Genomic DNA, 25,163 nt, shown 5'->3' on the forward strand with positions numbered 1-25,163 from the left:
AAGAGCGAGGTAGGCGTGGTGGCCTCGGCGAGGTCGCGGGGGGGGCGCGGGCGAAACCACGGGAGCGGGGGGGGGAGGGATGGACCGAGCGGCGGGGCCGGCCGCCGGGCGCTGCAGACCGGCCCCCCCGCGGCGGCGACGGCCCTGCTGGCCTGTGCGCGGCCGCGGCCTATTCGGGCTGGGGCACAGGCGGGCGGGGATCCGGCGCGGCTGCGGGAGGGGGAGGCGCTGCCCCCCGCACCGAGCGGGCGGTGGGGTCGGCCGGCAGCGGACTGCAGCTCCCAGGAGCCCCCGCGGCCGAGGCCCCCGTGGCCGCCCCGGCGCCGCCTGTGGCCGCCTGCGCAGGCCCGAGGCGGGCGGCCGGCGGGGGCCTGGGGCGGTGCGGGCCGGGCGGGCGCCATGGACGACGAGGAGGAGACGTACCGGCTGTGGAAGATCCGTAAGACCATCATGCAGCTCTGCCACGACCGGGGCTACCTGGTGACCCAGGACGAGCTGGACCAGACGCTGGAGGAGTTCAAGGCGCAGTTCGGGGACAAGCCCAGCGAGGGCCGGCCTCGGCGGACCGACCTGACGGTGCTGGTGGCGCACAACGACGATCCCACCGACCAGATGTTCGTCTTCTTCCCCGGTGAGCGGGGCCCGGCGCCGGGCCGTGGCCTGGGGGGGTGGGGGGTGCTGTGGGCTGTGGGGGGCTCTGGGAGGGCCCTGGGTGACGCCGGGGCCACCTCCTTTCCCAGAGGAGCCCAAGGTGGGAATAAAGACCATCAAGATGTACTGCCAGAGGATGCAGGAGGAGAACATCACCAGGGCGCTGATCGTGGTGCAGCAGGGCATGACCCCGTCGGCGAAGCAGGTACCCGGGGCCGTGGGGGAGGCCGCCCCTGCACCACAGGGCTGCTGTGGGCCACAGGTGCTCCATCTGTCTGTCTGTCAGTGCTGCTTGAGGTAGATAAAAGCCTAAACTTTCCTTCCCGATACTTGCTAAAGCCTGTTGTACCTTGATACAGGCACTTGCTTAACACCCAGGTGTGTATCGCCGGAACAGCTGGTTCTGGTTCCAGCGAACAGGTGGGAGCAGGAGGTGCCTGAGAGAAAAGGGAGTGTTTGCCAGCAGTCAGGAGCTCTGTGTGCTCTTTGCCTGCATAGCTGTAGCTGTGTGAGCGCAAGTGTAGCCATTCCACGCTTGCAGTAACGGTTTTGTTGAGGAGCAGATCTGGGCACAGGCAGGGCTGTCCCAGAGCGGCGCTGCCGTCTGACAGTCCTCTCCCTTTCCAGTCCCTGGTGGATATGGCTCCCAAATACATCCTGGAGCAGTTCCTGCAGCAAGAGCTTCTCATCAACATCACAGAACACGAGGTGAGCAGTGTCGGGCTGTGGAGTGAGGGCGGGATGCTCAGTCTTCTGTGCTGAGCTGTGGCTTGGGCAGCTCCCGAGACCTCTCAGTTGGAAGACCGGGCTAAGTGACACAGTCCTGGGTTTCTTTCTTACAAATGCGTTGCTCTTCCCAGTGCTGTGAAGAACCAGTTGCTTTCTAATCTTAGTCTCTCTCCCTTGTTGTTTACAGTTGGTCCCAGAGCATGTTGTCATGACAAAGGAAGAAGTAACTGAGTTACTGGCCAGATAGTATCCTTTGTTTGTTCCTTCCCTTCCTGCTTGGGTGTGATGCACACTTGCTTTGGGCTGAAAATGAATACATCTGCATGTGATGGTTTATTACTTTGTTCCATGAGTTGTGCTAATGAACGGGCACCTGGGCCCATCTGCTGGGGGAGCTTCTCCTTAACTCCCTGTGCAGTAAGCTGAGGGAGAACCAGCTCCCAAGGATACAAGCTGGGGATCCTGTGGCCCGGTACTTCGGAATAAAACGTGGTCAGGTAAGAGAGAAATAGACTCAGGCAACAGTTCCCGGTGGGCAGGGCAAGAAGGGGAGGTCCTTCGGTGTATTTCAGAACTCTTGGAGACAGGAAAGACATCTCTTTCAAATGTAAAAGCTGTTGTGGGTCAGGCACAGATGCATGCACGCTGAGCAGGCTTGGCTGCCTGCTGAACCAGCTGGTAACAGGCAGCAGATGTGACGCCAGCCCCATGCTCTGTGATCTCCCCCTCCTCTCATGCTGGAGGCTGGCACTTCCACGCTATGCAGGGAGCTCAGCGCTGGCCATCTCTGTGGCTGCCGAGTGCCATGGCTTTGCAGCCACGTCATCCGGGTCTGAGCGCCTGCCTGTGTCGGACAGAGAGCCCCACAGGGGAGACTCGCCACCAGCTTCTCTCCCTCATGAGTTCCTTCTGTTGGCCTCCTAGGTAGTGAAGATCATAAGACCGAGTGAAACTGCAGGCCGGTACATCACCTACAGGCTGGTGCAGTGATCTGGAGCGCTGGGTAAGGCAGAGCACAAAACCCTGTGGCTAGCAGAGAGCTTTGGGCGATAGTGCCTGAGACTTAGGCTGGAGCTTTCCAGGGTTGACTTGAAGCAAACAGCCTCCAGGAAAAGGTGATCTTAGAGCTTTAAGTTGTTTATGGAGGGAACTGTTAACTCCTAGGTTAGAGGACAGACCAGATCAAGGCTTACCTGGTTACGTGCCTCGGTGTCTGCCGTGCAGGATGTGCCTGTCAGTGTTCAGGCTGTTCATGGGGCTTGGCCTTGAGAGCAGTCTGCTGAGGGAGGTGTCGGGGGATTCACATCCCGAGTTCTCTTTTCTTCCAGGTGTGGAAGAGTTGTGTGACAACTGCCGATCCTCCCATCCACTGGTGATTTACAGACACTCTGAGATGTCTGCCTTTCCCTAGATGGCCAAGAAAATGCTCTTTCCTTGTTGCCTTTATGCAGTCGTGTTACTTGGCCTCATCCCTTTGTTTTCCAGCATGGACTTTGCTGTAACTCCTTAGTTGTCATTAAGGACTCAAGCCATGGAAGTAACCTGAAGCAACAGAAGCGTGCAGAGTAGAAGCGAGTGGAAAAAGACCTTTGCTTTCCTATTTTATTTTATAGGAACTTATTTTTAATAAAGATTTGTACTCTGGCTGTTCCTCACTGTTGTTGTATTTCTCAGCCTCTCTCTGTAGCAAAGCCTTCTAGACTTTGCGAGTCCCTGTGTTAGGACTCTCCATCACGGCTGAGCCAAGCACCCACCCTGCGGAGCTCTGGCCCAGCTGTCATATGCAGTTTCAATGCTGCAGTTCAGACTTCCCTTGTTGTTTACCTTGTCTGTTCTTGTTTTGAACAGGTGTTCAATGTTCTTACCTTAGCTTAACCTTGTTTTGAGACCTTGGTGCTCAGATATTGCCGTGGAGAGTTGCATATCACCCCCCAGTCATTTTCATTTTAATCTGTTCCAGGTCTCTGAGGGTGTTTAAACTTCAGTTTACTTGCTAGAAATATGTGGGAGTATTTCCTTACAGTGCTTAGCCTCCTGCGGCCATGGGTGTGTGAGTCTGGAAGGATCTCTGGGACAAATGGGTTTGAACACACTGATTTTATTTATTTTTTTCAGAAGCATGTCAATCTGAACACAGCAAAACATGTCACACAGCTTCATACAGCAGTACAGGCATGTCATAACAAACACGCTTGACTTTTCCCATGCTGAATTAATAGACCAAGAGAAGGGTGGCTGTTACCATGTGAAGCTCAAGCATCGCTTTTGTCCCTTCCCTCACTCGCATTCAACCATCATCCATCCTCGCAAACACACACGGTACCGCCCGTAGCAGTGCTGGTAGCAAGAGGGGGCAGCCGGCCTCCTTACTCTTGCTACCGTGGAAATGACCTGCTGGAAAAACATCTCGCAGATATCTCCAGCTCTTCTTTGGCTCAGTTATAAACCATTCAGCTGTAAATTAACTTTGGCTTTGTGTACCTTTGACCTACTATGCTGAGCTGTGTTTCCGATTAGTCTTTGAGAGCTCTGGCAGCTGTGATGGTAGAACCATGGAATCATTCAGGTTGGAAAAGACCTTCAAGTTCACCAAGTCCAGCCCTTAACCCAGGCTCTCCCCTCTGCTGGAGACCAACCTTCTACGGGGCCAAACGTCTGGCTGGTCACCCAGGAGTGAGGTGCGCAGAGCCCCCAGCACTGCTCGGTGTGTCTTCAGCCAGAACATCACTGCTGCTTCGCTCACTGGGCTTCCTCGGCCCGAGGTCCAGCTCTGCCTTCCCCCTTGCTGTCTCTTCACACCCGGAGCAGGGAGGTCTGGGTGCGTGAGCAGAGCGAGGGACGGTCTGGAGCCCAGCATCTCATGATGATCTTCATCATGAAGGGTAGGTAATTATTAGAAAACAGCTTTGGATTTGTGCAATTTCTTAGGAGCCGTGGGCTGGGAGTTGCTGGTGTGCCAGGTGCCCTTGGGTGTCTGTCCCGAGCTCTTGGTCTTTGCTGGCCACGTGCCCTCCGGGGCTGAGGCTCTAATGGCAGAGGCAGGAGCGCAGCCCAGGTACAAAACAAACAGGGTAATAGAAGGAAACAGCTTTCAGCTCTTTGTAAGCTAGAATATCTACTTGTTTCTCTATGCTTCAGTGCAGAAAAGTCTCATAGCTTTAAAGAAAAAAAAATACTTTGGCTGGTCTCGTTTAACCCTTTGAAGTTCCTTTGCCAGCAGAGGTAGTGGATTCATGTTGAAAGGTCATCAGTTTACAAAAAAACCCACCAAAACCAAACCAAAAACAACTAAAAAAAGAAGCCTCTTACACTGGCAGGGGCTGTGACTCAATTCAGGCCATGGTGGTCCCGAGCAGGAGGCATCGCCCCTGGATGACCTGCTCTCTGCCCAGCTCCATCTCAGGACCCAGTGGAAGAGCAGACATGTAGTCCTGGACTGGCAGCTTAGATTATTTTTTTTTTTTTTAAGGTCAAACATCTGTCAAAAAAACCCAAACCCTGAGAGATCAGGCAATGCTCCGGACCCTGCAGCCAGGAAATCCCATCCCCTGAGCTTGCTCACAGCCTGCGGGTTGCCCTTTGTGCAGCTCCTGCCGAGTAGAAAAATGACCATAAATACGAGCAGCAACGCAAACCTCGTCAGCCGAGCCGGCAAAGGCACGTGGCCACTTGAGTCCTGTGTTGGCTGGAGGTGCTGAGGCAGTAGGTTCATTGCTGGCCTTTGGCTGCCTGGTACAGACAGTTAGAAGTGATGGATGTACCTTGCAGGGGCTGGCAAGTGGTGCAGCCACAGCCCCGGAGCCAAGGCTGGCTCTGTGAGAGATGGTGCGGTGGCTTTTACTGGGCTGCGCCGAACCTGGTGCCCCTCCGGCCGTGTCCCCTGCCCGGGGTGCTGCCCCCCAGGTGGCAGAGCCAGGTGTCCCTGTGTCCGTGTGGTGCCCGTGCCCAGCCACGTCCCCTTCCCCTGCCAGCCACGGGGCAACTCTCCCTGCGTCACCTCCCGGCTGCAGCCAGCGAGGCTGGTCCGATCCTTTGACTCATCTTGTCTCCATTTCTGCAGTAGAGGCGCGGGATTAAGGAGCGCAGCAAGAATTAAGCCCATGACCTGGCACGGGCACAGCAAAGCCCTGGGTTCCTGCCCAGCCCCAAACAAGTAGGATCTGCCCTGCTCCAGGAGGTGGGTTCCGTCGGCAGTCGCAGCAGACTGACCCGATTCTCCCTGTCGGGAGCTGGAGGCTCAGGGGTTTCATGTGAAAGCTCCAGCCACGAACCAGCCAGGACCTGCCTGCAGCTGACACACCAAAGCCCCCTGAGCTGCCTGCGGCTCCGCACCCTCCCTCCCCACCCCTCAGCACCACAGCGTCCCGCATCGCTACGCCTGGGGAGTTCCTGGGCTTTGTCCCTTTGTCCCATCCCAGGGTCCATGGGATTTCTGTTCTGTGGCTCAGATAAACCAGGGCTGCTGCTGGTGGCCACCGTGGCACCTGGCTGCATTGTTGGACTGGTTTGTGTTGTAGTCCGTGTCGGCAGCGGCGAGGCGGCTCTCGGGGTATTCCTCTGCATCGCTTTGCTCTTCTCCCGGGGGGCTGCAGCAGCGGGGAGCGGTGCCCTCCGCGTCCGACTGGCCCATGCTGCAGCTCCGGCTCCGCTGTCCCTCGCTCCCTTCATCACAGAACTGAGCTTCGTCTGTGCTGGTCTCGCTGCCCTGCTTCGTTAGCTGGGTTCGGGGGGTCCCGTCCGCAGCGGCCAGCAGCTCCCCACTGTCCTCCAGCTCGGAGTCAGAGTCAACAGAGCGGTCACCAGACTCTATGGGACAGAGATCACCACCACGGCATCAGCAGGAGCTTTGCTCGGCAAACTTGGGGTCTTCAGGACAGGGGAAGGGCTTTGCGCCCACCAGGGACATGCAAATTTGGGGTCCTCATGACAGGGGAAGGGCTTTGTGTCCACCAGGGACATGTAAATGTGGGGTCTTCAGGACAGGGGAAGGGCTTTGCACCCACCAGGGACACGCAAATTTGGGGTCTTCAGGACAGGGGAAGGGCTTTGTGTCCACCAGGGACACGCAAATTTGGGGTCTTCAGGACAGGGGAAGGGCTTTGTGTCCACCAGGGACGTGCAAATTTGGGGTCCTCACGACAGGGGAAGGGCTTTGTGTCCACCAGGGACATGTAAATGTGGGGGTCTTCAGGACAGGGGAAGGGCTTTGTGCCCACCAGGGACGTGTCTTGCACCTCCCGAGGGATTGGTGCCCACTGTGGAGGAGCCGCTGGGTGCCTTTCACTTACCTGTGAATGAGTCAGCGCCGTACCCCAAATTCCCCTTCTCCAAAGGCAGCTCTAGATAGGGGAGGCTGCCGGGCAGAGCGGTGGGCTGGGAGCCTGCCTTGCCCTGGAAGGAAGGGGTACAGCGGTGAGGGCACGGAGGGGAAGAAAACGTTCTCATTCACCGAGATGTGCTTCCAGAAAACGTTCACTGGCAAAATGCCATCTTTTTATCCCTGTGTAAAAGCGCATAGGCTCCATTCTCCACCCCCCCCCCCCCCCCACCTGTCTCACCTACTGAGACAGGACTTTTGGGGCAGCAAATTGCTTGCAGGTGGAGTGGGATGCCCGCGGGGATGTGACAAAGCAAGGCAAGTTTTGTAAGAGAAAGGCAACGGTGTTGGCTGGACCCTGGCACGTCAGGGATGGGGAACATCACCGGTGCCAGCCACAGGGCAGAGCATGAGGCTGGGACCCTGCTCAGGAGAGGGGTGCGGGGCGTGGGGGGTGTTAGGGCTGCGGGCCAGCTCCACATCCCCTAAAGGTGCTCCTTTTTCCCCAGGGACTCCTACCAGGTTGGAGCAGCTGGCTGCCTCCTCCTTGGTATCTGTGACGTATTTGCTGGGGTCGGCCAGCACCGTGGGCTCCTTGTTCTCAAAGATGGTCGAATAGAAGATGATGAGCGCCTCAATGATGCGAGCTTGGTGGGGATAATCCACCAGTGAGGACAAGGAAATAGTGGCATCCGTGGGCCTCGGGCGCATCAGTGTTGGCCCAAAGACGATGCCCAGGTTGCTCGAGGTCATCTTGTTGTCCTGTTCCACTTCCACGATCCTGAGGAGGAGGAGGAACTCGTGAGAGCAAGCAGGGAGGAGGGATGGGTGGACGGGCAGGGCTCACCCTGGTGCATCCAGGCTGGAGGAGATGCTGGGCTGGCAGCACAGAGTCCTCTCTTGTGGCACACGCGAGCTCCGTGAGTGGCACAGAAGTAGCTGCAGCCACGGATCTACCTCCCTGCTCCCAGGAAAGCTGGGCTGTCCCCACGGCAGCACTCTTGGGAAGAAAGGGAAGGTGCCCCAGCACCCACATGGGCTCTGGACCTGCCCTCCTCACCTCCTCAAGTGCTGCAGGAGGTACTGCAGCGTGGCCATGTTCTCCCAGGGAAGCTCCTTCACCAGCTCCTTCAGCTTCAGCACCAGGTTCACCACCACCTTGTCGGTGTCGGCTCCTTTGTCCACCAGCTCGGGACCCCCTTTCCCGCTCTTGCCCTTGGCCTCGCCGCCCTGTAAGCTCTCCTTGGCCAGGCCCATCAGCTCGTTGTACATACGGAAGGGCATGATGGGCTCCGGCAGCTGCAAGCGAGAACAGGGAGATGGGTGCCGGAGAGCCGTGCCAGGAGGGTCACCCCACCGCCAGACCTAGACCCTGAATGATGAATGATGTACCACTTATCTATAGGATGATGTACTTATGTTTATCTAAAAATTGGGAAACGTCCAAGGGCCCTTATTGCTAACATGCGGGATGTACTAATTGCCAAGTCCTTGGATTTGTCACCTTTAAAAAGGCTATCTGGTCCTAAGTTCCTGTTGTGGCAACGTGGCAAAGACAAGGAATTAAATCATGGTCACTAGTTCAGTGAGATATGTAAATGAGTTCCTGGAATTGTAATGAATATGTAAACGATTTCCTGGAAAATTAATGAATATGTATGAGTTTGTATAAAGAGGGGACTGAAAAATCCCCTCGGGGTGCATGACTTCGGTGGAGCGATCCCCCATGCACCCAGCGCTGCCGAATAAAGATAACCTCCGCTCACTCGAATATTGCTAATTGATTCTTTAAATCAACCTGCCCAGCGCTGCTGAGCTGAGAAAACCAGCAAGGAAACATCCCCAACACTTGCAAATGCTGCTACCCAGGAGGTAATGTTTATTTATCCATCTCCTGAAGAGCATCAATCCAGCCTTGTTTGCCCTCCTCAATTAGTACCTGGGAGGTCCAAGCAAAAAGCAGCATTTGCTCCACCCGTGGGTGCTCTCTGCTGGGTCAAGGTTAAGGGATTCTTTTTTTCCCCCCTAGAAAAGCCCTGGCCCAGGGTGGGCACGGCAGCAGGAGGAGGACAGGGATGGATTGTGGGCTGGGGGAGGCAGGATGTCACCGGCACAGCCTGCAGCAAAGGTGGGGCTGGCTTAGGTGGAAACTCCTGCTTTGAGGTTTGTATAAAGCAGCCAGAGCAGCACTTTAACTAATTGGTGGTTTTGCAGGGCTGGGGATGTTTTCAGAATGGCTTAAACATGGGTTTGGGGACCAGCTGCCTCGCACAGCGGAGCAGTTCCCTCCACTCCAGCAGCTTACAGAGGGACTTTAAACCCATTTCTCTGCAGTGAGAGGTTGGATCGTGGCTCAGGACTGATTTCTTCCTCTCTTTCCCACTCAGCTTTTCTTCTCTGGAAAAACTACGGGGGCAATTCATAGCCCTTCTCAAGTGCAGGGGACCCAGGGACAAGCCTCCTTGCTGGAGCTGGGCCTGATTCCCGAGTTAACACGCAGGAGCCCTTCTGTGGAGCTACACTGGCCCTCAGAGAGAAGCAGCACTAAAGAGTGAAGTGGTAAGGCTGCAGGGTGCAGGAGAAGCTGCTTCCTCTCCTTCTGCCTTGTGGTGGCTGTTGGAGGATGTGGGTGACACTGTTTGCACTGCCAGTTTGGGTACCAGCGCCGGGAGCAGAGGGTGCCTGGGGCAGAGCTGCTGCGGGTGGCAGGGCACGGCACGGGGCTGAGCCCACCGCAGGGTGACTCTGAGCCCACTGCAGGGTGACCTGAGGGGTATGGCACAGGGCTCTGAGCCCACCACAGGGTGACCTGAGGGGCACGGCACGGGGCTGAGCCCACTGCAGGGTGACCTGAGGGGCACGGCACGGGGCTGAGCCCACCACAGGGTGACCTGAGGGGCACGGCACGGGGCTGAGCCCACCGCAGGGTGACTCTGAGCCCACTGCAGGGTGACCTGAGGGGCACGGCACAGGGCTGAGCCCACCACAGGGTGACCCGAGGGGCACGGCATGGGGCTGAGCCCACCGCAGGGTGACCCTGAGCCCACCGCAGGGTGACCCGAGGGGCACGGCACGGGGCTGAGCCCACCGCAGGTTGACCCTAAGCCCACCGCAGGGTGACCAGAGGGGCACAGCATGGGGCTGAGCCCACCGCAGGGTGACCCTGAGCCCACCACAGGGTGACCCCAGGAGCATGGCACAGGGCTGAGCCCCCCGCAGGGTGACCCCAGGGGCACAGCCCTGCTCGGGGTGACGTGAGCTCAGCCCTGGCTCTGTTGTGCGGAGAGACCTTTGCTGGGTCCCTTCCCTTGTTGTGTCCCTGGTTCCCCAGTTGGGACGTGGTGTTTTGTGGGTGGCCATGGCCATGCCGCTGCCACCGTGGCGGGGGAGCCGGGCGAAGCGCCGGTGGGAGAGTTGTATGAAGGTCACCCAGAGCAGAAACCTGGCAGCTCGGAGGCAGCGCAGCGTGCCTGCTCGTCCCCACTCATGCATATGCTCCCATCTCCACCGCTGACCCCCGCCCAGCCGGGAGGGACCCCTCTCACCACCCACAGCCACACGGTTATGAAGCCCAGTTTGTGCAGATTTCCTCCTGCCAGAGACGGCTCAGGAAAGGCAAGTTTGGGGTTTTTGGGATGCTAGATCCTCTGGCCGCCTCCCCGCCGGCAGGAGGTATCAGCAGCACCGTACCTGTCTCAGGTAGAGCTTCAAGACGTTGCTGATATCATGAGGGGAGGCCTGGGACAGCTCCACCAGCTCTTTCCCATTCTCAAATGCCTGGCAAAGCTTCTCCACACGGGTCTTGACACCATTAACTCGGTAGATGCCCTGTAAAAGCAAGAAAAGCGGAGTTGAAATGAGGAGGAATGTTTGTCTTTGTGTTTGCAGGAGATAGTGAGCTTCTAGCTCCCGCCCTCTCCTTTTGGGGTTGGAAGTGCCCCTCAGGCACCGTTTTGGAACATTCCCTTCCAGCTCATGCATCACTGTCATTCCTCCTTCATAGGGAAGAAAGAGGAGAGAGTTTCCAAGGTCAGAGTTTGAGGTATCGGGGGCAATTTTATCCACTGGGACTTTCCAGGGCTTCCTGCCCTCCCAGTCATCTGGCAAACGGGTCCGTCCGTGATCATGGCAAGGCAGGAGATGGACCCAGGAGAAGGGAGCTGAGCCAGCCCAGCTGAAGAAGAGGGAAGAGAGAGTGCGTCACCTTGGTTTTCAGTGCCCGCTTCTCAATCTCGGAAATGCACTTCTTGATGATGAAGGGGATGCCGTCGGCACTACTCTGAGAAGCCTTTGTGAAGTCTTGCCCAAAAAGCTGCAGCTTCCCTTGGAGTTTCTTGTGGCCGCACTGGATGGCCAAGGTTTCCAGGCACTTCTTGTGGCAGGCCAGGTAGCACTGGAAAACACAGGGGGATGCGTGGGGATGAGAGACAGCACCGTGGGGCAGGGGGAAGGGCAGCTGCTAGGAGCCACCAGGCATCACTTGGAGATGGAGGAGCTCCTTGAGCTTGGTGGCAGCCAGGAAAAATGCCTCGGAGACACTGTAGGACCAATGCAAAGCGCGTGGACCCCTCCCCAGGGAGGAACGTCTTCCTACACACAGGTTAGAGCTGGGCTAAGGTAGTCCTGCCCCAAACTCCTTGCTGGCACCTCTGCTTCCACAGCCAGCTGGCAACTCCTGGCTGTGGTTGCATCCACGGTTTTGACAATGCGTGTGTCAGAGCTCCTGGCTGCATTTCTACAGTGAATCCTTGATGCCGGAGTGCAAAGCTGCGCTGCAGCAGGCTGCTCTCATCCGGGACACAGCGAATCACGGCACCGTGCACAGGCAGCGGTGAGCTCACCCCCTCCATGGGACATATCGTCCATCTGCTCCATGCACCAAGCTCTCTTCCCCCTCTCCCAGCTTTACCTCCTCACATTCTGCTCCCTGGAAATAAACGTAGCTGTTGCACTCCCGACACTTGGAAGGGGTACGGAGCTTCCTCAGCCGATGAGTCTGGGCAGCCTTGGACAAGCCAATGTTTCGGAAGGGCCCCGTTGGAGCCGTCATCTCTGGGGTGATGCCGTTGATGCCTGTGAGCAGAACAAAAATAAATGCATCTGCATCCTGGCTCCTGAGGAGGCAATGTTAAGCAAAGCTTGAGCAGAAGGGTCGCTGTCACAGAGGAGACCACCAGCTGGATGCACCAGTTCTTCCACCTGAATATCAGGAAGAACTTCTTTCCTTTGAGGGTGCCAGGCTGCCCAGAGAGGCTGCGGTGTCTCCTCTGGAGATGTTCAAACCCTGCCTGGCTGTTCAGCGTGCTCTGGGAGAGCTGCTGGAGCGGGGGCTGGACCGGATGGTCTCCAGAGGTCCCTTCACACCCCAACTGGTCTGTCATCCTGTGGTTTAGTGGTGCCACAGCTAACCGGTACGCCGAGGCATACAGCCCTAGCTCATCTGCTCCCACTGGCTTGAGCAGAGCTCATCCCCCGGCAAAGGCAACGCTGTGGGCTCCTCCAGGGGTCACTGCCAGGCATCCTCCCGGCAGTTGTCCACTTCACCTCCAGAGCTACTGAATTTGGGGAAAGCCAACCCGCAGTGAGCTTTGGGTGTTGTGTGGGCGCACGGCATGGTGTCACCTGCCACGTGGTCACCTACTCTGCTCAAAGGGGGTGGTGTTCTCGTCCTTCTCCCCCAGCTCTTCGCTGGAGGACATGGTGCCGTTGGACGACAGTCGCTGGAGTTTATGGCTGAATTCACCTGCCAGAAGAAAACCCACAAGCCAGTGAGGCTACTGCCAGCGTTGCTTCTCTTCTGAGCACGCTCTGATGCGTGCGGCCGAATCCTCCAGCAAGCAGCCGTGTGCCTGGCGCTGCCGGCGGAGCTGCCTCTGGAGAAAATGGGAAATGGGGAGCTGCCCTGCAAGGGAGCGGGCTGCAGCCAGCATAGTGCAAAGGTCCAGTGGTTCCTCCTCCTGTCCTGCCCTGTCTTGTCCCATCATCTCATTCCATCCCGTCCCATCCCGTCCCGTCCCGTCCCATCCCGTCCCATCCCGTCCCGTCCCATCCCGTCCCGTCCCATCCTGTCCCGTCCCGCTGAAGATGGGGATCGGAGCAGTTATTTACACCACGATGTTATTACGCAGCAGATAACTGCCTAACTCCGATGCTCCAGGTTTCGGCTGAGCATCCCAGAAGGGGAAGGACTGCCCACCCTGGGCTGTTTTCGGTAATTACCTGTGTTGGAATCCAGGCTGCTGTCAGCTTCAGTGATGGAGGTTGGCCAGGATTTATGGACCTGGTGTCCCCTACCACCTGCAGAGGAAAACACACAGCCTATTTGAGATTGTTTTCTGTGTTCAGGAGAGAAACACAGTAGAACATCCTGGACTCCGGGAGACACTGAAATTACTGAAGGAAGCTGCTCGGTTTCTTGTTGACAGGCTGCTGGAGGGGCTGGGGGGGTCGTGATACCTTCAGTAACACACCCAGGAAGAGAAAGAAAGATGGGAAGATGGAGAATGGTCTGTTTGGTAGCACTGGGCAGCAAATAAACCCCATAGAACTGATATTGCATCTTTCAGGAAATTCAGCCTGCAAGGCTTCCAGCCTGTCCTCCTGCTGCAAGGAGAAGCCCCCCTCGGTACCCGTGGAGGTCGGGGTCTGATCCTGACCGTGGGGAGGATGCAGCCTGCTGCAAGCGGTGCTGTGGGGGTGGGTGCTCCAGACTCACCTCTCCGCTCAGCCGCCGGGGCCCCACTTTGCTGCTCCTTGGCTCCTGCACCTCCTTCCGAGGGGGTCCCGTCCTTGGGCAGCCCGGCCCCGTCAGAGCCGGTGTTTGTTGAGAAATCATTGGCATTGAAGCTGCCTTTCCGCGCCCGAGTGAAGGGGGACCTGGTGGGTGACGAGGAGGAGAAAAGGTTGTGTCTGAGTGGGTGGGAGGGATGGACACCTGAAAACCTTATTCATGGCTGCTGTCCTGCCGTGGGATTTACCGTCCTCACTTAAATACTAGCTACCCTGTCTCATCCATCGGAGGATGTGAAGGGAATTCCCAGCTGGTCCAGCCCCAGTATTCCCAGCAGGAGCCGCCCACAGGCATGCTGAAAGCATGCTGGTTGTGCAGCAGAGGTAGTGCCAGCCCAGGGGAAGGCTGCCAGTGACAGAGAGGATGAATGTAAACCGGGAATGATTTCCCCTTCTCCTTTCCTACCAGGTGTTGTGTGACACGTAGGGCTCGAAGTCGTACTGGGTGTCAGGTTCGTCTCCTCGCTGCAGCTGCTTGACGTGAGAGGCGTATTGCTGCCCGGGGTCGTAGAGCTTGCTGCTCTCACACAGCGTCTGGAAGTTGACGGGCAGCGGAGCTGTCTGCATGTGCATGATCTGATAGAAGGAGATTGTAGCCTAAAAAGAACGTAGAAGGAAATCAGACGTGAGCTTTGTGAGCTGAGCTGCAAGGAAGAGAGAGACAAAGAGCTCCAGGTTAGATGAGAAGTCAGGAGCACAGAGTGGTGCTTGGTCTGCAGCCTTCAGCATTGGCTTTGCAGAGCCCAAGGGAGTGAGGAGAGCTCTGCACCACCTGGATATCACCTGAACCCCTCCTGGGCAGGATACGGCCACCCTCGTACCTGGGGGGCCATCCCAAGCAAGCCCCACTCACCATCTTGATGACCTGGTCACTCTGTTTGATCACTTCGTGGATCTGCCGCAGGGAGTTCACCTTGGTATCCTCCAACTCCTGCTTCTGGGTATTCGCGTCCGCAATGCAGGTCCGATACGTGGCCATGGCCTCTTCTGCCTGAGAGGTGGGAGAGGAAGGGATGGAAGCGGTTCATGGGTAAGGAGGACAAGGGGAACTGCTCTCTGCGCTTGGACCCCATGCCTCTAGGCATTTCCGTGCTGTGTCCGAGGATCTGCGGGGAGCTCAGGGCTGCTCCTGTGCTAGGACAGCGAGGAGTGAGAAGGTTCTTGCCAGGCAGATGCTCAGCCCCAGCCCAGAGCCGTCATGTTCCTACCTTGTTCTTGGCTTCCTCTTCTAGCCGCCTCTTCTTGTCTAGGGTTTTGGTGGTGATGCTGCTGGTGGTGTTCTGCTGCTCTTCTTCCGCTTTCACCGCCATGTACTTGGCCTTGTCGTGCTCCTCGCTGCGCTGCATGTAGATCTGCTTGGCCTTGCGCAGGTTCACCTCTGCCTCTTGCTGCCAGCGAAGACAGTGACCCAAGGTGAGGACGGAGCTCTGCCAGGGGATGGTTACCTCCTGCAAGCTCCCAGGGCCCCCACGCTTCTCCAGAACCCCCCAGCACACCAGAAGCACCCAAGGACAAAGCATCTACCACCACCAGGGAGGGGCAAGGGGTCCAGCACCCTCAAAGGATCCACCATGCCAGGGGGGCTGTTACTCACCAGTTTCCTCTGTGCCCGGTGCCACTGCTCCTTGATCTCCTTCCTCCGTTTCTCATGTTCAAGGCGTCTCACCGTTAGCGGCTGAATCGGGAGGGAGAAACAACCCCCATGGTGGTCTGAGCTAAATGCTCATCGCTCTTCCCTTTGCAAAAGGCTTTGCAAGGAGAAGTTCCCTGTGGCTGTTGTTACCATTCCCCAGCACATCTGGGCTCGGTTAACGGGAGGGCTCGTGCCATGGACACAAATCTGCAGCCTGGGATGTGCTGCCAGACGCAGTTTCCCTCCAGCCCGAGCTAAGCAAGATCCACCCTCTGGCAGGACACCAGATCCCTGGGAGATGGTGCAGCTTGGTGGTGGTGGAGGTGAGGAAGCGGCAATGCAGAGAGGCCTCAGATGAGGTGGGGATCAGTAAGGGGGTGCTCTTCGATTTTCCAGACTTGGGGGGCTTCTCCTAGACCCTGTATCTAACCCCTCAAAGGACCCAGCAGCTGGCTGAGAGCTTGGGCTCCTTGATCCGCCGAGGCCGGAGCAAAGCCAGGGAATGCCAAGCCCAAGCTGTGGCTGAGCCGAACAGCAGCAGGATTCCAAATTCTGGAAGAGCTGCCTGTGGCAGAAGGACTAAGGAGACCACCAGCCACCCTCGCTGCCCAGCCACCGGGGAGAGACGGCCTTTGTGCTCTCACCTGGAGGAATGTTTGGTGCTGCAGGGTGATGGCAGCCTGCAGAACCGACGTCCCGTGCTCCATATCCTGCTCCAGGGCCAGCAGGTAGATGGACAGGAAAGGCATGTTCGTCTGAGGAACAAAAAAATGCAGCATCCTGAGCCTCAGCACCGCAGCCTGAACCAGAGGAGACGCATCCTGCAGCGCGGCGTTCAGGGAAGAAGAGCCAGAGGCTCGGCTTGGCTGCCTGCTGCTGGTGCAAGCCCTGTCCTGGGCAAGACAGCGCAGTCACGGGCTGCCCAGGGGCTGCTTGGAGGAGGCTGGAAGGGCTCCGTGGTGTCACCTGCCCAGTGCCTGGGCTGGAGAGCCAGGGGTTGGGGCACATCTGGCGTGGGAGACTGCCCGGGCTCTCCCTGCTGGAATACCTGGCAGGTCCAGGGCAGAAGCATTGGCCACTGATGGAGGAGCTTTTGCAGGGTCTCGGCATTATCCCTTGCTCTGGTTTGGACCCAAGAATTTGGCCAAGCAGAGAGCTTTGGAGAGCTGCACGCTTGTTCTCCTGGGCCGTGCAAAGCGAGCTCTCCAGGGCTGCTTGCTCCTGACACAGCCCACCAGCCTGGATGCTGGTGGCTTTAGGGACATGTGGACTTACCTCCTGACTGATGGTTTGCTTGCAGCTGTTTGCCATCTTCTGAAGCCCTTTGGCAAACTCCATCTCTGGAAGAAAAAGGTGGGAAGGGAAAAAGACGTATGAGACGCTGGGATTTCCCTGCTGATTGGGTTCCTTTTGAAAAATAAATCAGGAACTTCAGGACTGAAGTTCACCACTGCCCTTGCAGGGTCTGACTCCCTCCATCTCTCTTATCATAGAGGACTTCGACGTGGTCTGATGCTGCCGTGAGGGGTTCAGCCCCACTCTGGAGAGGACCCACCCGCCGTGCTCCCCGTCTCACCCAGCGTGGTCCTTTTCTCCAGGTATCCAATGAGGTCCTTCATGTACTTGGAGATGTTTTTGGCATACTGGAGGGCAGCATCTACCCCTCCCTCACAGCGCTGCAGCATCACATCCACCTCCTCGGCCGGAGGACGGCCTGTGATGGGATGCAGGGGAAGATGGGGAGAGAAAGAGGAGAGACATGCTGAATGTGCTCCTGCTGTTGTGCTCACTGACCTGCTCCCTCCATGTGCCTTTTTGTTCCCAGGAGCACTGGGACAGCTGGGAAAACCCCAGGACAGCCCGGCTCACCCCTGCAAGCTCCCTGAGCTTTCAGTGCCAACCTCCCCGTATCTGTGCCAGCATCACGCTGTGCTGGTGTCCCCGCTGCCAGCAGCAGCTCTGCTGCCTTTTCTCAGCCAAGAAGCCATGTGCAGCTCAGGACCATGGCAGCGGTGGGGAAGATGCTGGTTCCTGTCAGCCCATCTGCTCAGGCAGGTACCCTACCACCCCAAACCCTGCACCCAGAGTCTGTGGAATTACCTGTGTCATAGCTTTCCATGCCCGAAGGCATGGCATCCCCTCCAGGCCCAGGGATGCCCCCATAGAGGCTCTCCATACTCTGTGGGAATTGGGAAAGAAAAGGGACCGATCAGACAAAAGGGGAGTAGTCGGAGGGGCTGGTGGATGGAGGGGAGACAGAAACCCGAAGATGCTGGAGCCTTTCTGCTGTTGCTGGAAGTCTGCTGTGCCTGTGGCCAGGAGCTAAGGGGAATGTCGCTGGAGAAATAATTTGCTCTGTGCACACACCAGACCAGGGCAGAGCGAAGGAGAGTGACCAGAGCCCTCTTTAACGCCTCTTGACAGAGCTGCTCCATCCCTTCCCGATCCACCTTGCCCTTTGGATCAAGCTGCCAGGTGGCTTTTCCCCTCCTTGGGATGGTGGTGAGGGCAGGAGCAAGCAGGCAAAGCCTACACCCAGCTCCACCAGGCTTGGAGGTGAGCTGGGGATCCCACGTCTGGGGCTGGGGGCTCAGCCCCTTCCTGGGCCAGGTCTGAGCGCCCCGACACATCCCGAGACCCCCATGATGGGAGCGGGCATCACTCACCTGGTTCTGGTCACTGGGTGGGATGGAGAGGATGGTGCTGCTGTCCACCTCCCCCATGAGGAACTCCGACACGCTGTGACAAGAGGAACACAGCTGGGCTCAGCAGAGGGAGGATGGGCAGTGACAAGCAGGGCTGTCACCTGGCAGAACCCGACCCGCATCCAAGGGACCGGGTGAGGCTGGGGTATCAGAGCCGCAGTTCTGCTCTCAGCAGGGATCAGCTCAGCTCCCCGTGCCCTTGGCAGCCCAGGTGGAGGAGCAGAGCCCAGCACCATAGAGGGCGATGAGCCTGTGGGTTCAAGCAGGCTTTGGGGGTCCCTCCAGGAGGAGTGAACCTGCCCTCCCCGTGGGGTCTCTCTGGTCCTCAAACCACCCCCCAAACCAGTGGTCACTGGGGCTGTGTGTGTGGGGAGGGGATGGGGCGAGGGGTGGAGGTGATGGGATCCATCTAGGTGACAGCTGGCCAAGAGTCCCTTACGTGCTGCTGAAGGACACCGCGATGGTCTCCACGGCCTTCTCAAACTCCCGCTTGTCCGTCTCATTGTTGGATTCGTAGTGGAAACCTGGAAACGAGGAGATGCAGAAGCCCTGTCACTGCGAGCGCATCCCTGTCTCAGGCAGCAGCAGGACCTGCCAGCTCAGCCCTGCTGGGGGGCTGGGGCTGGGCCAAGCCTGAGGGAGCAGTGGGGAGGAGACGATCATCCCTATGGATGATGGACTTTCTCCAGTGCAGCGCAGTGCCGCTGACCCCGCGTTGCTCCCAGGACTGACTCCCTGCCAGCATCCCTTGGCTCACGGTTCTATTTACTCCCGTTACCCAGGGCTGCTGGAAAAGTGCTGCTGTCTGTGGACCCGTCCCACTGCCTTCTGGCACCCCCAGAGCCCCCTGCTTCGAGGCGGGATGGCTTCCTCCAGGAAGGCTCTCGCCCACGGCTGAAAGAGGAACCATCAGCGGCAGTGGGAGCTGAGGCAGACGGCGCTTGGCAGACACCCAAGCCAAGGGATGCTCGTGATGCCTTTGCCGGCAGCCAAGGCTTCTGGGCAGACCCTGGTGCCTTTCAGGTCAGCTTCTGCGGGGTGCTGAGCCCCCCACCCCCACCCCAACAAGGTGGGCGCTCCCACCCCTTTGCCCGGGCACGTGGACAGCCTGAACTGATTCCATCCCAGCCCCGCGTGGGGCCAGCCCCACACCAGCCCTCCTGCCACCCACCCCGAGGTTTCCTGTCCCCGCGCGGTTGCTGGTTGCTGTTCGGTGTCCAGGAAGCAGCGCAGTGACGCAGAATGTTGTGCTCTGCCTGCGGTTAGCGCGGCTGTCCCCCTCCCTGCTGCTGCTGCTGCGGGCAGGAGGCAGTGCCCTGGCCAGGATCTGGGTGCCACAGACCCCGCTCTTATAAACACGAGGTGCTGCCAGGAGCAGGATCTGATTATTTAAGTGTTTTTCCTGCAGCTGTGCTTGGAAACCCGCAGGCAGGGATCTGGGCTCTGTCATTTCTGATACTACATCATCCTTAAAATTAAAACACAGCAAGCAGGATGCTTTCGCCCTCCCTGCCTCTACCCCTGGGCTCCCCGGGCCCTGCACACCCTGGCACGGGGCAGGAGGGGAGGGGGCAGAGCTCCCAGCCCCATCGTCTCACCCTTGACTTTGGAGATGAGGGTCCCAGCGGCTGTCAGGGTCTCCAGGGTGTTGAGCAGCGGGTACTTGTTGATGACCTGGCGCAGGATGCGCAGGGTTTCACCCAGGCACTCGTGGGCCAGTGGCCGCTGGGGCTCCTTGGGGTCTGCAAGAGAAGGGGGGGGGCGATGGGGGATGAAACCCTGCCCTGTGTTCCCATCCCCAAAGCCTGCCATCCATCCCCTGCCAGCTACATCCCAGCCAGGGTCCCACCAGGCTCCCAGACAATGCAGCCCATCCCCTTGGCTTTGGGGCTTCCCAGGACTGGCATGGCCACCTCCCACTTGTCCGGTACGTCCCCAGCCAGTGTGTCCCCTGCCCGGCGCAGCGGCAGGCCTGGGGCAGCCTGACCTTTTAGGCATTTTGTCCTTAGTAGTAATTTTTTCCCTTGAAAGCAGTTTGGGAATTTCCTCCTCATTTCCTTCCCTTCCCTCCCACCGGCTGGGCGCTCCCAGCCACTGGAGGGATGTAGCAGGTCTGTCCTGCGCTGTGCCCCATCCAGCCGGGCTCGCCGAGTCCCACAAGGTCCTTCCCAGGGAACTGTCCCCTCCGTGGGCTTGCAGCTGCCAGCCCAGGGGTCCGACCCGACTCCCCGCCAGCATGGTGCTGGGGCTGGGTGCTGTCAGCCTTGTTAGGAGGTGAGCACCCTCCTGTAGGGAAGCACTGGGGTGGGAGACTGGCACCCACCGCCTGGCTAGGCAAACCTCGCTCCCTGTCCCAGCCCCCTGCTCAGGGTTGGGAAGGGGTTTCCTCTGTTTCCCATTTCCAGGCCCCTTCCAGAGTGGAAAGTGGGGACACCAGTGGGGCTAGGAATGAGGATGGATGGGTGCGGGGGAGAGTTAGCCCCCAAAACCATGCTTGCATCCTGCAGGTCAGCCCCAACCTCTCCCTGTCTCTTTGTCAGCTTGGGGATGGCACCGTTCTGGCTGTCCCACATGGGGTCCAGCAATCACCGCAGACCCCGAGTGGGGACAGCAGCGGGACGGTTCCTGTCCAGCTCAGGGCTGTTTCCTCCTTGCCCTGTAATGCCCAAACCTTTGCAGGGACTTTGGGGGGCATCACCCTGCTAGCTGCCATCCCATGGCCCCCCCAGCAGCACAGACCCCAGCCGCACCGTGGATCCGGCCGCTGGGACTGTGGGCAGCGGTGCCCCGGGCTGGGTGCTGCCATTTTCCATGGTGAGTGGGGATGCGTCAACATGTTTGCAAAGCCAGTGCCGAAAACACAGTGTCATGTGACCCCCCCAGCCCCACCTCGCCACAAGGACCACGAGATCATCACCATCCCCTTTCCCTCCCGGGTGGGTGGCCACGAACACCCACCCATGGCCCTGCAGCCCACTCAGCCCCATGCTGGCGCATTGACCCCATCCCACCAGCTGCCCCGGTGAGGCTGGCCCGGTGGGGTTGGGGGGCCATGCCCAGCACCCCCTGGGGCTCCGGGGGCTCTGGCAGGCAGCTGGCACCACTGTGCTGTAAACAGGAAAACGGGCGGATGAAAATAGCTTGCAGGCAGGAAGCCACATTATCCTGGCTCCGAGCTCCCGGCAGCCACCCACCACCTTCTTACCAGCAGCTCCCGCAGCTCAGCACGACCCCTTGGGGGTCCCAGTCCCCTCCCACCCAAGCAGAGACCCCCCACCCAAGCAGAGACCCCCCACCCATGGGTCCGGACTGTCCCCGGGGAGGCAGGCGGTTTGGTGCTGCCTTGGCAGGAGCCGGGAGCATCCCTGCACTCACCGTCCCGCAGCACCACATCCCGCAGTTTCTCCAGGGCATCGGCAAAGCGGGCCACGTCCGTCAGCAGCTGGGAGATGTCCTCTGTGTCGATGAAGGGGCCCTCCGTGCCGTCCATGGGGCTGTAGGATGTGGGGGTCTTGTGGCCCTTGGCCATGGGCCTGGGGCCCGCCGTGGTGAGGGGGAAGCCGGCGGCGCTGGCATGGCGGCTGAGGCTGGTGGGGCGCTTGAGGGTACCGGCGGTGCTGGGGCTGGTGCTGAGCTTGGAGCTGGCAGGGGGCAGCTCCCCAGGGCCGGTGCCAGGTGCCTCCAGGCAATCCTTGCGGGAGAGGTCCTGGGGAGCAGGGATGAGCGTGAGGTCCCAGCACGCACAGCCAGTGCTCCGGGGCACGGCCGGGACCCCAGCTTGGGCAGGGAGAGGACAGCACCCCGGGACCCCCCACTCCACCAGCCTGGAGGGATGGGCTGGTGTCTGAGGGGCTGGTGCCGGGTCCTGCAGCTGTGCTGTGCCTCAGTTTCCCCAGTTAGATACCCTAGCAGAGACTGAGAGCCATCCTGCCCTGCTGCGGCACGGGGACGAGGCACAGCCCACTCCAGTGTTTCCAGCCCTTTGGGGATTTGGGGTGGGGGCTGGCGGGCACAGCCTCAGGACCCCACAGGGTGAAGGCAGTGGCTCTACCTGCAAGGGAACAAGGGTGGGACAGCAGCTGGCAGGGTTTGGGCACTCGCCTGGCCGCATCCACCATCCCCACCATCCCCTCCACCACATCGAAGGCAGCCCTGGCATTGCCCAACGCTCCCGGCTCCCAGCGGATTAACCACCCCCAGCCCAGGGGTTTTGCAAGGAGCATCAGCTCCAAAACCAGAGCACAGGAGCACCCCACAGCCCCCACTGACCACCCCCACCCCCAGCCCCTGTGGCTCTAGATTTGTCCTGGGGGACACACAATGACCATCTGGGTGACACTGCCTTGTCCCCACCAGCACACACCATGCCAAAGCTCCCCATCTTCAGGGGTCCTGGGGACCCTGGCACAGCAGGATCTGGCCCCGCACATCCCTTCCTCTTTCTGCCTGTCCCATCCCCAGGTCAGGCACAGGCCCTGCTCGGCCAGGGATGGGGCAGGAATGGGGTCACCTCCCAGGGTCCCCTCCCAGGCCACTCTCTGGAGATGTTTACAGCTGGAGGGAGCCCCCAGTTTCTAGGGGTAACATTGCCTGGAGGGAGGGGCTGGTACCGGCACTAATGGCGCTTTCCAGGGCCGTGTATCTAGTGGGGGCCATGCATCTAGCAAGTGTCTTTGTGGCACGGGGAGGGGGCCCCATCCTCACCCCTCCAGCAGCTCCCATCAGCAACCCCCAGGCACCCAGATATGACACGAGTGTGCTGGGTCTCAGCATCCCCAGCCGGGTGCTGCTGGAAGTCGCCGTTGGCACTGGTGGGGCAGACACCGAGCTGGCTGAGAGCACGAGGCTGCCATGGGGGAGAGCGAACTGGGGCAACTCAGCACCGCTCTGCCCCCGGGGCTGGCCAGATCACTGTGGGGCAGCAAGGGGGCTGCCCAAGGCCCCCACCCCAAAATGGCTGGGGCCAACCCAGCCCTTAAAAGCCTGTCTTTGTCCCACCCCGGGGTGCAGTGGCCCTGGAGACCCCAGTGCCCCCCATCCAGCACCCATGGGTGCACCCGGCCGTACCGTCAGCCACACGGCGGGCGCGTGGGGCAGCGAGTCCAGGGAGCGTTTGGGCGAGTTGGCTTTACCCGTCCTGCGACGCCCCGCCAGATAGGGGCTGTAGCTCTTCCTCCCAGCCGCCCGGCCGAGCATCCCTCCGTCTGCCACCCATAGGCCCTCCCCCAGGGGGTCGGGGAGAAGGGTGGGGAAGGGGATGGGTGCCCCCAGCTAAGGAGCAGCGGGTGGGCTCTCAGGCCCCGGCGCCCCTGCCCCGCCGGCCATGGCTCTCCCCATGCTCTGTGGGCTGGGGCGCGGGCGCAGCGCAGGCGCAGGACGGGCAGCGCTGGGGTGCGCAGGGGGGCCCCGGCTGCCGGCCACCCCCACAGTGAGGCGGGGGTGCCCACAAGTACACAGAGAAATGGCAGAGCCCTGGTACCAGGGCTGCCCCATCACAGGCATCCCCCCGCTCCTGCCCCTCTCCCCGGGGAGGTTTGGGGGTTTCTCTGCCCTCCCCAAACACTCGGCCGCAGCCACCCACCACCAGGCTTCCCTACTCTTTGCCACAGCCCCCTTTTTTCCCCCAGCCCTCCTTGACCTCCCGCCTCCCCAGGCAGCTGCCCCCTCCCCTTCACCTGGGGAAAAATCCTCCCCCCCCAAGGCCCAGCGAGCAGGGTCCTTCCTCAGCTCCCTCCTCCTCCTCGCAGACCTCCTGGCTGTACCCAGATCCCCCTTCCCACCCCACAACTCTTCCCAGCAGCTCCATGGGTGCTGCGCCCCCCACCCCACTTCGGGGGGGGGGGGGATGGTGGGCACTCACCGGCAGCGTCTGTGGGATGGGGCTTCCCGCTCGGCTCTTTTTGGAGATGGAGGGGGTTTTCATCAACTCCCGCTTCTTCCGGGAGAACATGGTTCTGGGGGGCGGCCGAGCCCCTGGCCTCAGTGGCCCCTCGCTTGGCGTGGCCGGTGTCTGGCTTCCAGCACACGAGTCACCGCGTCGGCCACATTCGCCGGGGCCAACTGTCAGGAGGGCGCGTGTGACGCTGCCTTATTTCCTCATCGGCTTCGCCGCCGAACCTGAAACAGGAAAAAGCCAAATATTCACCCAAGCCGGGGGGAAGGGGGACCCCGGCTGCCCCCCCGGGGCTCGGGCCTGTTCTCAGCCTTGCAGAGAAGATGCTGGAGCTCTTGGGGGCTGTTTGCAAGGGGGGGGTTCAGTGCTGCACCCCTGGGCTGCATGGGGGGGTAGGGGGGTGGTCAGAGAGCCCTGCTCTGTGGGAGCAGGGCTGACACCTGCGGGACCCCAGGCCTCTGTGGGGTTCACTCCTGTTTGGGGGTGTCCATCAGTCTGGGGAGGACGAGCCCCCTCCCACAGGGCACTGCCAGAGGGTGTGTGTGTGGGGGGTGGGCTGCAGGGCCCTGGGCCCCCACCCGCGGGGTGCTCCCAGCTCTGTCTCCCGTGGGCTCCGTGGCACTGCCAGGATGGCCCGGCCCTAGCTGCCCCCCTGGGGTCCTTGCGCTGCCCCTGGCCCCCCACCCGTGACACCCACCCGTGGGGTAACGCAGCCCCTCTACTGCCCAGAGCACCCGGATAAACCCCGGGAGCGGCTCGGCCGTGGGGTGCCATTCCCGCAGCGTGCGGACCCCCTGCCGCTGCCCCCCGGGCTGTTCGGGTCCCCGCGGGTGGCCCGGGGGGGACGACACCCCGTTTCGGGCCCGGGACCCCACGACGGGGCCGCGTCTAGCGGGCCACCTGCCGGCAGCGGGGCTGGGGGTGGCCGGCCCGGGCCCGGCTGCGGAGGGTTCCGGGGGTCGGGGCGAGGGGAGCGGGGGGTGTGTACTGGGTTGGGGGGGGGGGAGGTGTGCGCCTCCGTGTGCCCCGCCTGTCCGCGTGGCCGCGGGTGCGCGTGGCCGGCGGCGCCCGTGGGTGGGAGTGCGGGCCGGGGTGCGCGCATCTGTGTATGCGTGTGTATGGGGTGATGCTCGCCCGTGTGCCTGCCTATGGCGGTGGGGGGAGTGGGGGGGTGGGCCCGCCTACAGGGGTGGGGGGGGTGGGGTGGGAGGGTGTAGGGGTGGGGGGTGGGGTGGGGGGGTGTAGGGGTGGGGTGTGTGTCTGTGTGTCTGTGTGTCTGTAGGGGGGTGTGTGTCTGTCTGTCTATAAGTGCGTGCCCGGGACGGGACGGGACGGGACGGGACGGGACGGGACCCGGTCCCCAATGTCGCAGCGTCAATCCTCCCCCCCCCGCGCCCCGGCGCTCCGGCCGCTCCTGCCCTTATTTGGGCATTTCGTCCCGTCCAA

At 60.3% G+C, this 25,163-nt stretch overlaps 2 protein-coding genes across 6 annotated transcripts; one reads left to right on the forward strand and one right to left on the reverse strand.

Moving 5' to 3' along the window:
- Positions 1–311: 311 nt before the first annotated feature.
- On the forward strand, positions 312–3,024 carry POLR2E (RNA polymerase II, I and III subunit E). Of its 2 annotated transcripts, none has more exons than XM_080384632.1 (7): positions 312–631; positions 741–856; positions 1,279–1,359; positions 1,568–1,626; positions 1,799–1,877; positions 2,305–2,383; positions 2,866–3,024. In XM_080384632.1, exons 1-6 carry the CDS (start codon positions 400–402, stop codon positions 2,368–2,370), a joined length of 633 nt encoding a protein of 210 aa, XP_080240758.1. In that variant the 5' UTR covers positions 312–399; the 3' UTR covers positions 2,371–2,383; positions 2,866–3,024. The 2 variants fall into 2 exon arrangements, with proteins under 2 accessions (XP_080240758.1, XP_080240757.1); XM_080384631.1 differs by having other exon boundaries at positions 314–631; positions 2,709–3,024.
- Positions 3,025–3,458: 434 nt separating this feature from the next.
- ARHGAP45 (Rho GTPase activating protein 45) lies at positions 3,459–24,031 on the reverse strand. Of its 4 annotated transcripts, none has more exons than XM_080384621.1 (23): positions 23,685–24,031; positions 21,200–21,530; positions 19,423–19,566; positions 18,264–18,348; positions 17,786–17,858; positions 17,220–17,298; positions 16,696–16,833; positions 16,395–16,459; positions 15,764–15,874; positions 15,081–15,161; positions 14,695–14,874; positions 14,340–14,477; positions 13,893–14,083; positions 13,413–13,573; positions 12,917–13,015; positions 12,339–12,440; positions 11,607–11,770; positions 10,902–11,090; positions 10,388–10,525; positions 7,758–7,996; positions 7,217–7,478; positions 6,669–6,771; positions 3,459–6,186 (listed from the first exon to the last, which is right to left on the reverse strand). In XM_080384621.1, the coding sequence occupies exons 1-23, from the start codon at positions 23,772–23,774 to the stop codon at positions 5,825–5,827; spliced, it is 3,525 nt and encodes a 1,174-aa protein (XP_080240747.1). In that variant the 5' UTR covers positions 23,775–24,031; the 3' UTR covers positions 3,459–5,824. The 4 variants fall into 4 exon arrangements, with proteins under 4 accessions (XP_080240747.1, XP_080240748.1, XP_080240745.1 ...); XM_080384622.1 differs by having other exon boundaries at positions 12,917–12,994; positions 23,685–23,957; XM_080384619.1 differs by lacking the exon at positions 23,685–24,031 and adding an exon at positions 22,892–23,360.
- Positions 24,032–25,163: the final 1,132 nt, after the last annotated feature.

Source organism: Falco punctatus (genome assembly GCF_963210335.1).
Source record: "Falco punctatus genome assembly, chromosome: 4".
NCBI classification, from domain to species: domain Eukaryota; kingdom Metazoa; phylum Chordata; class Aves; order Falconiformes; family Falconidae; genus Falco; species Falco punctatus.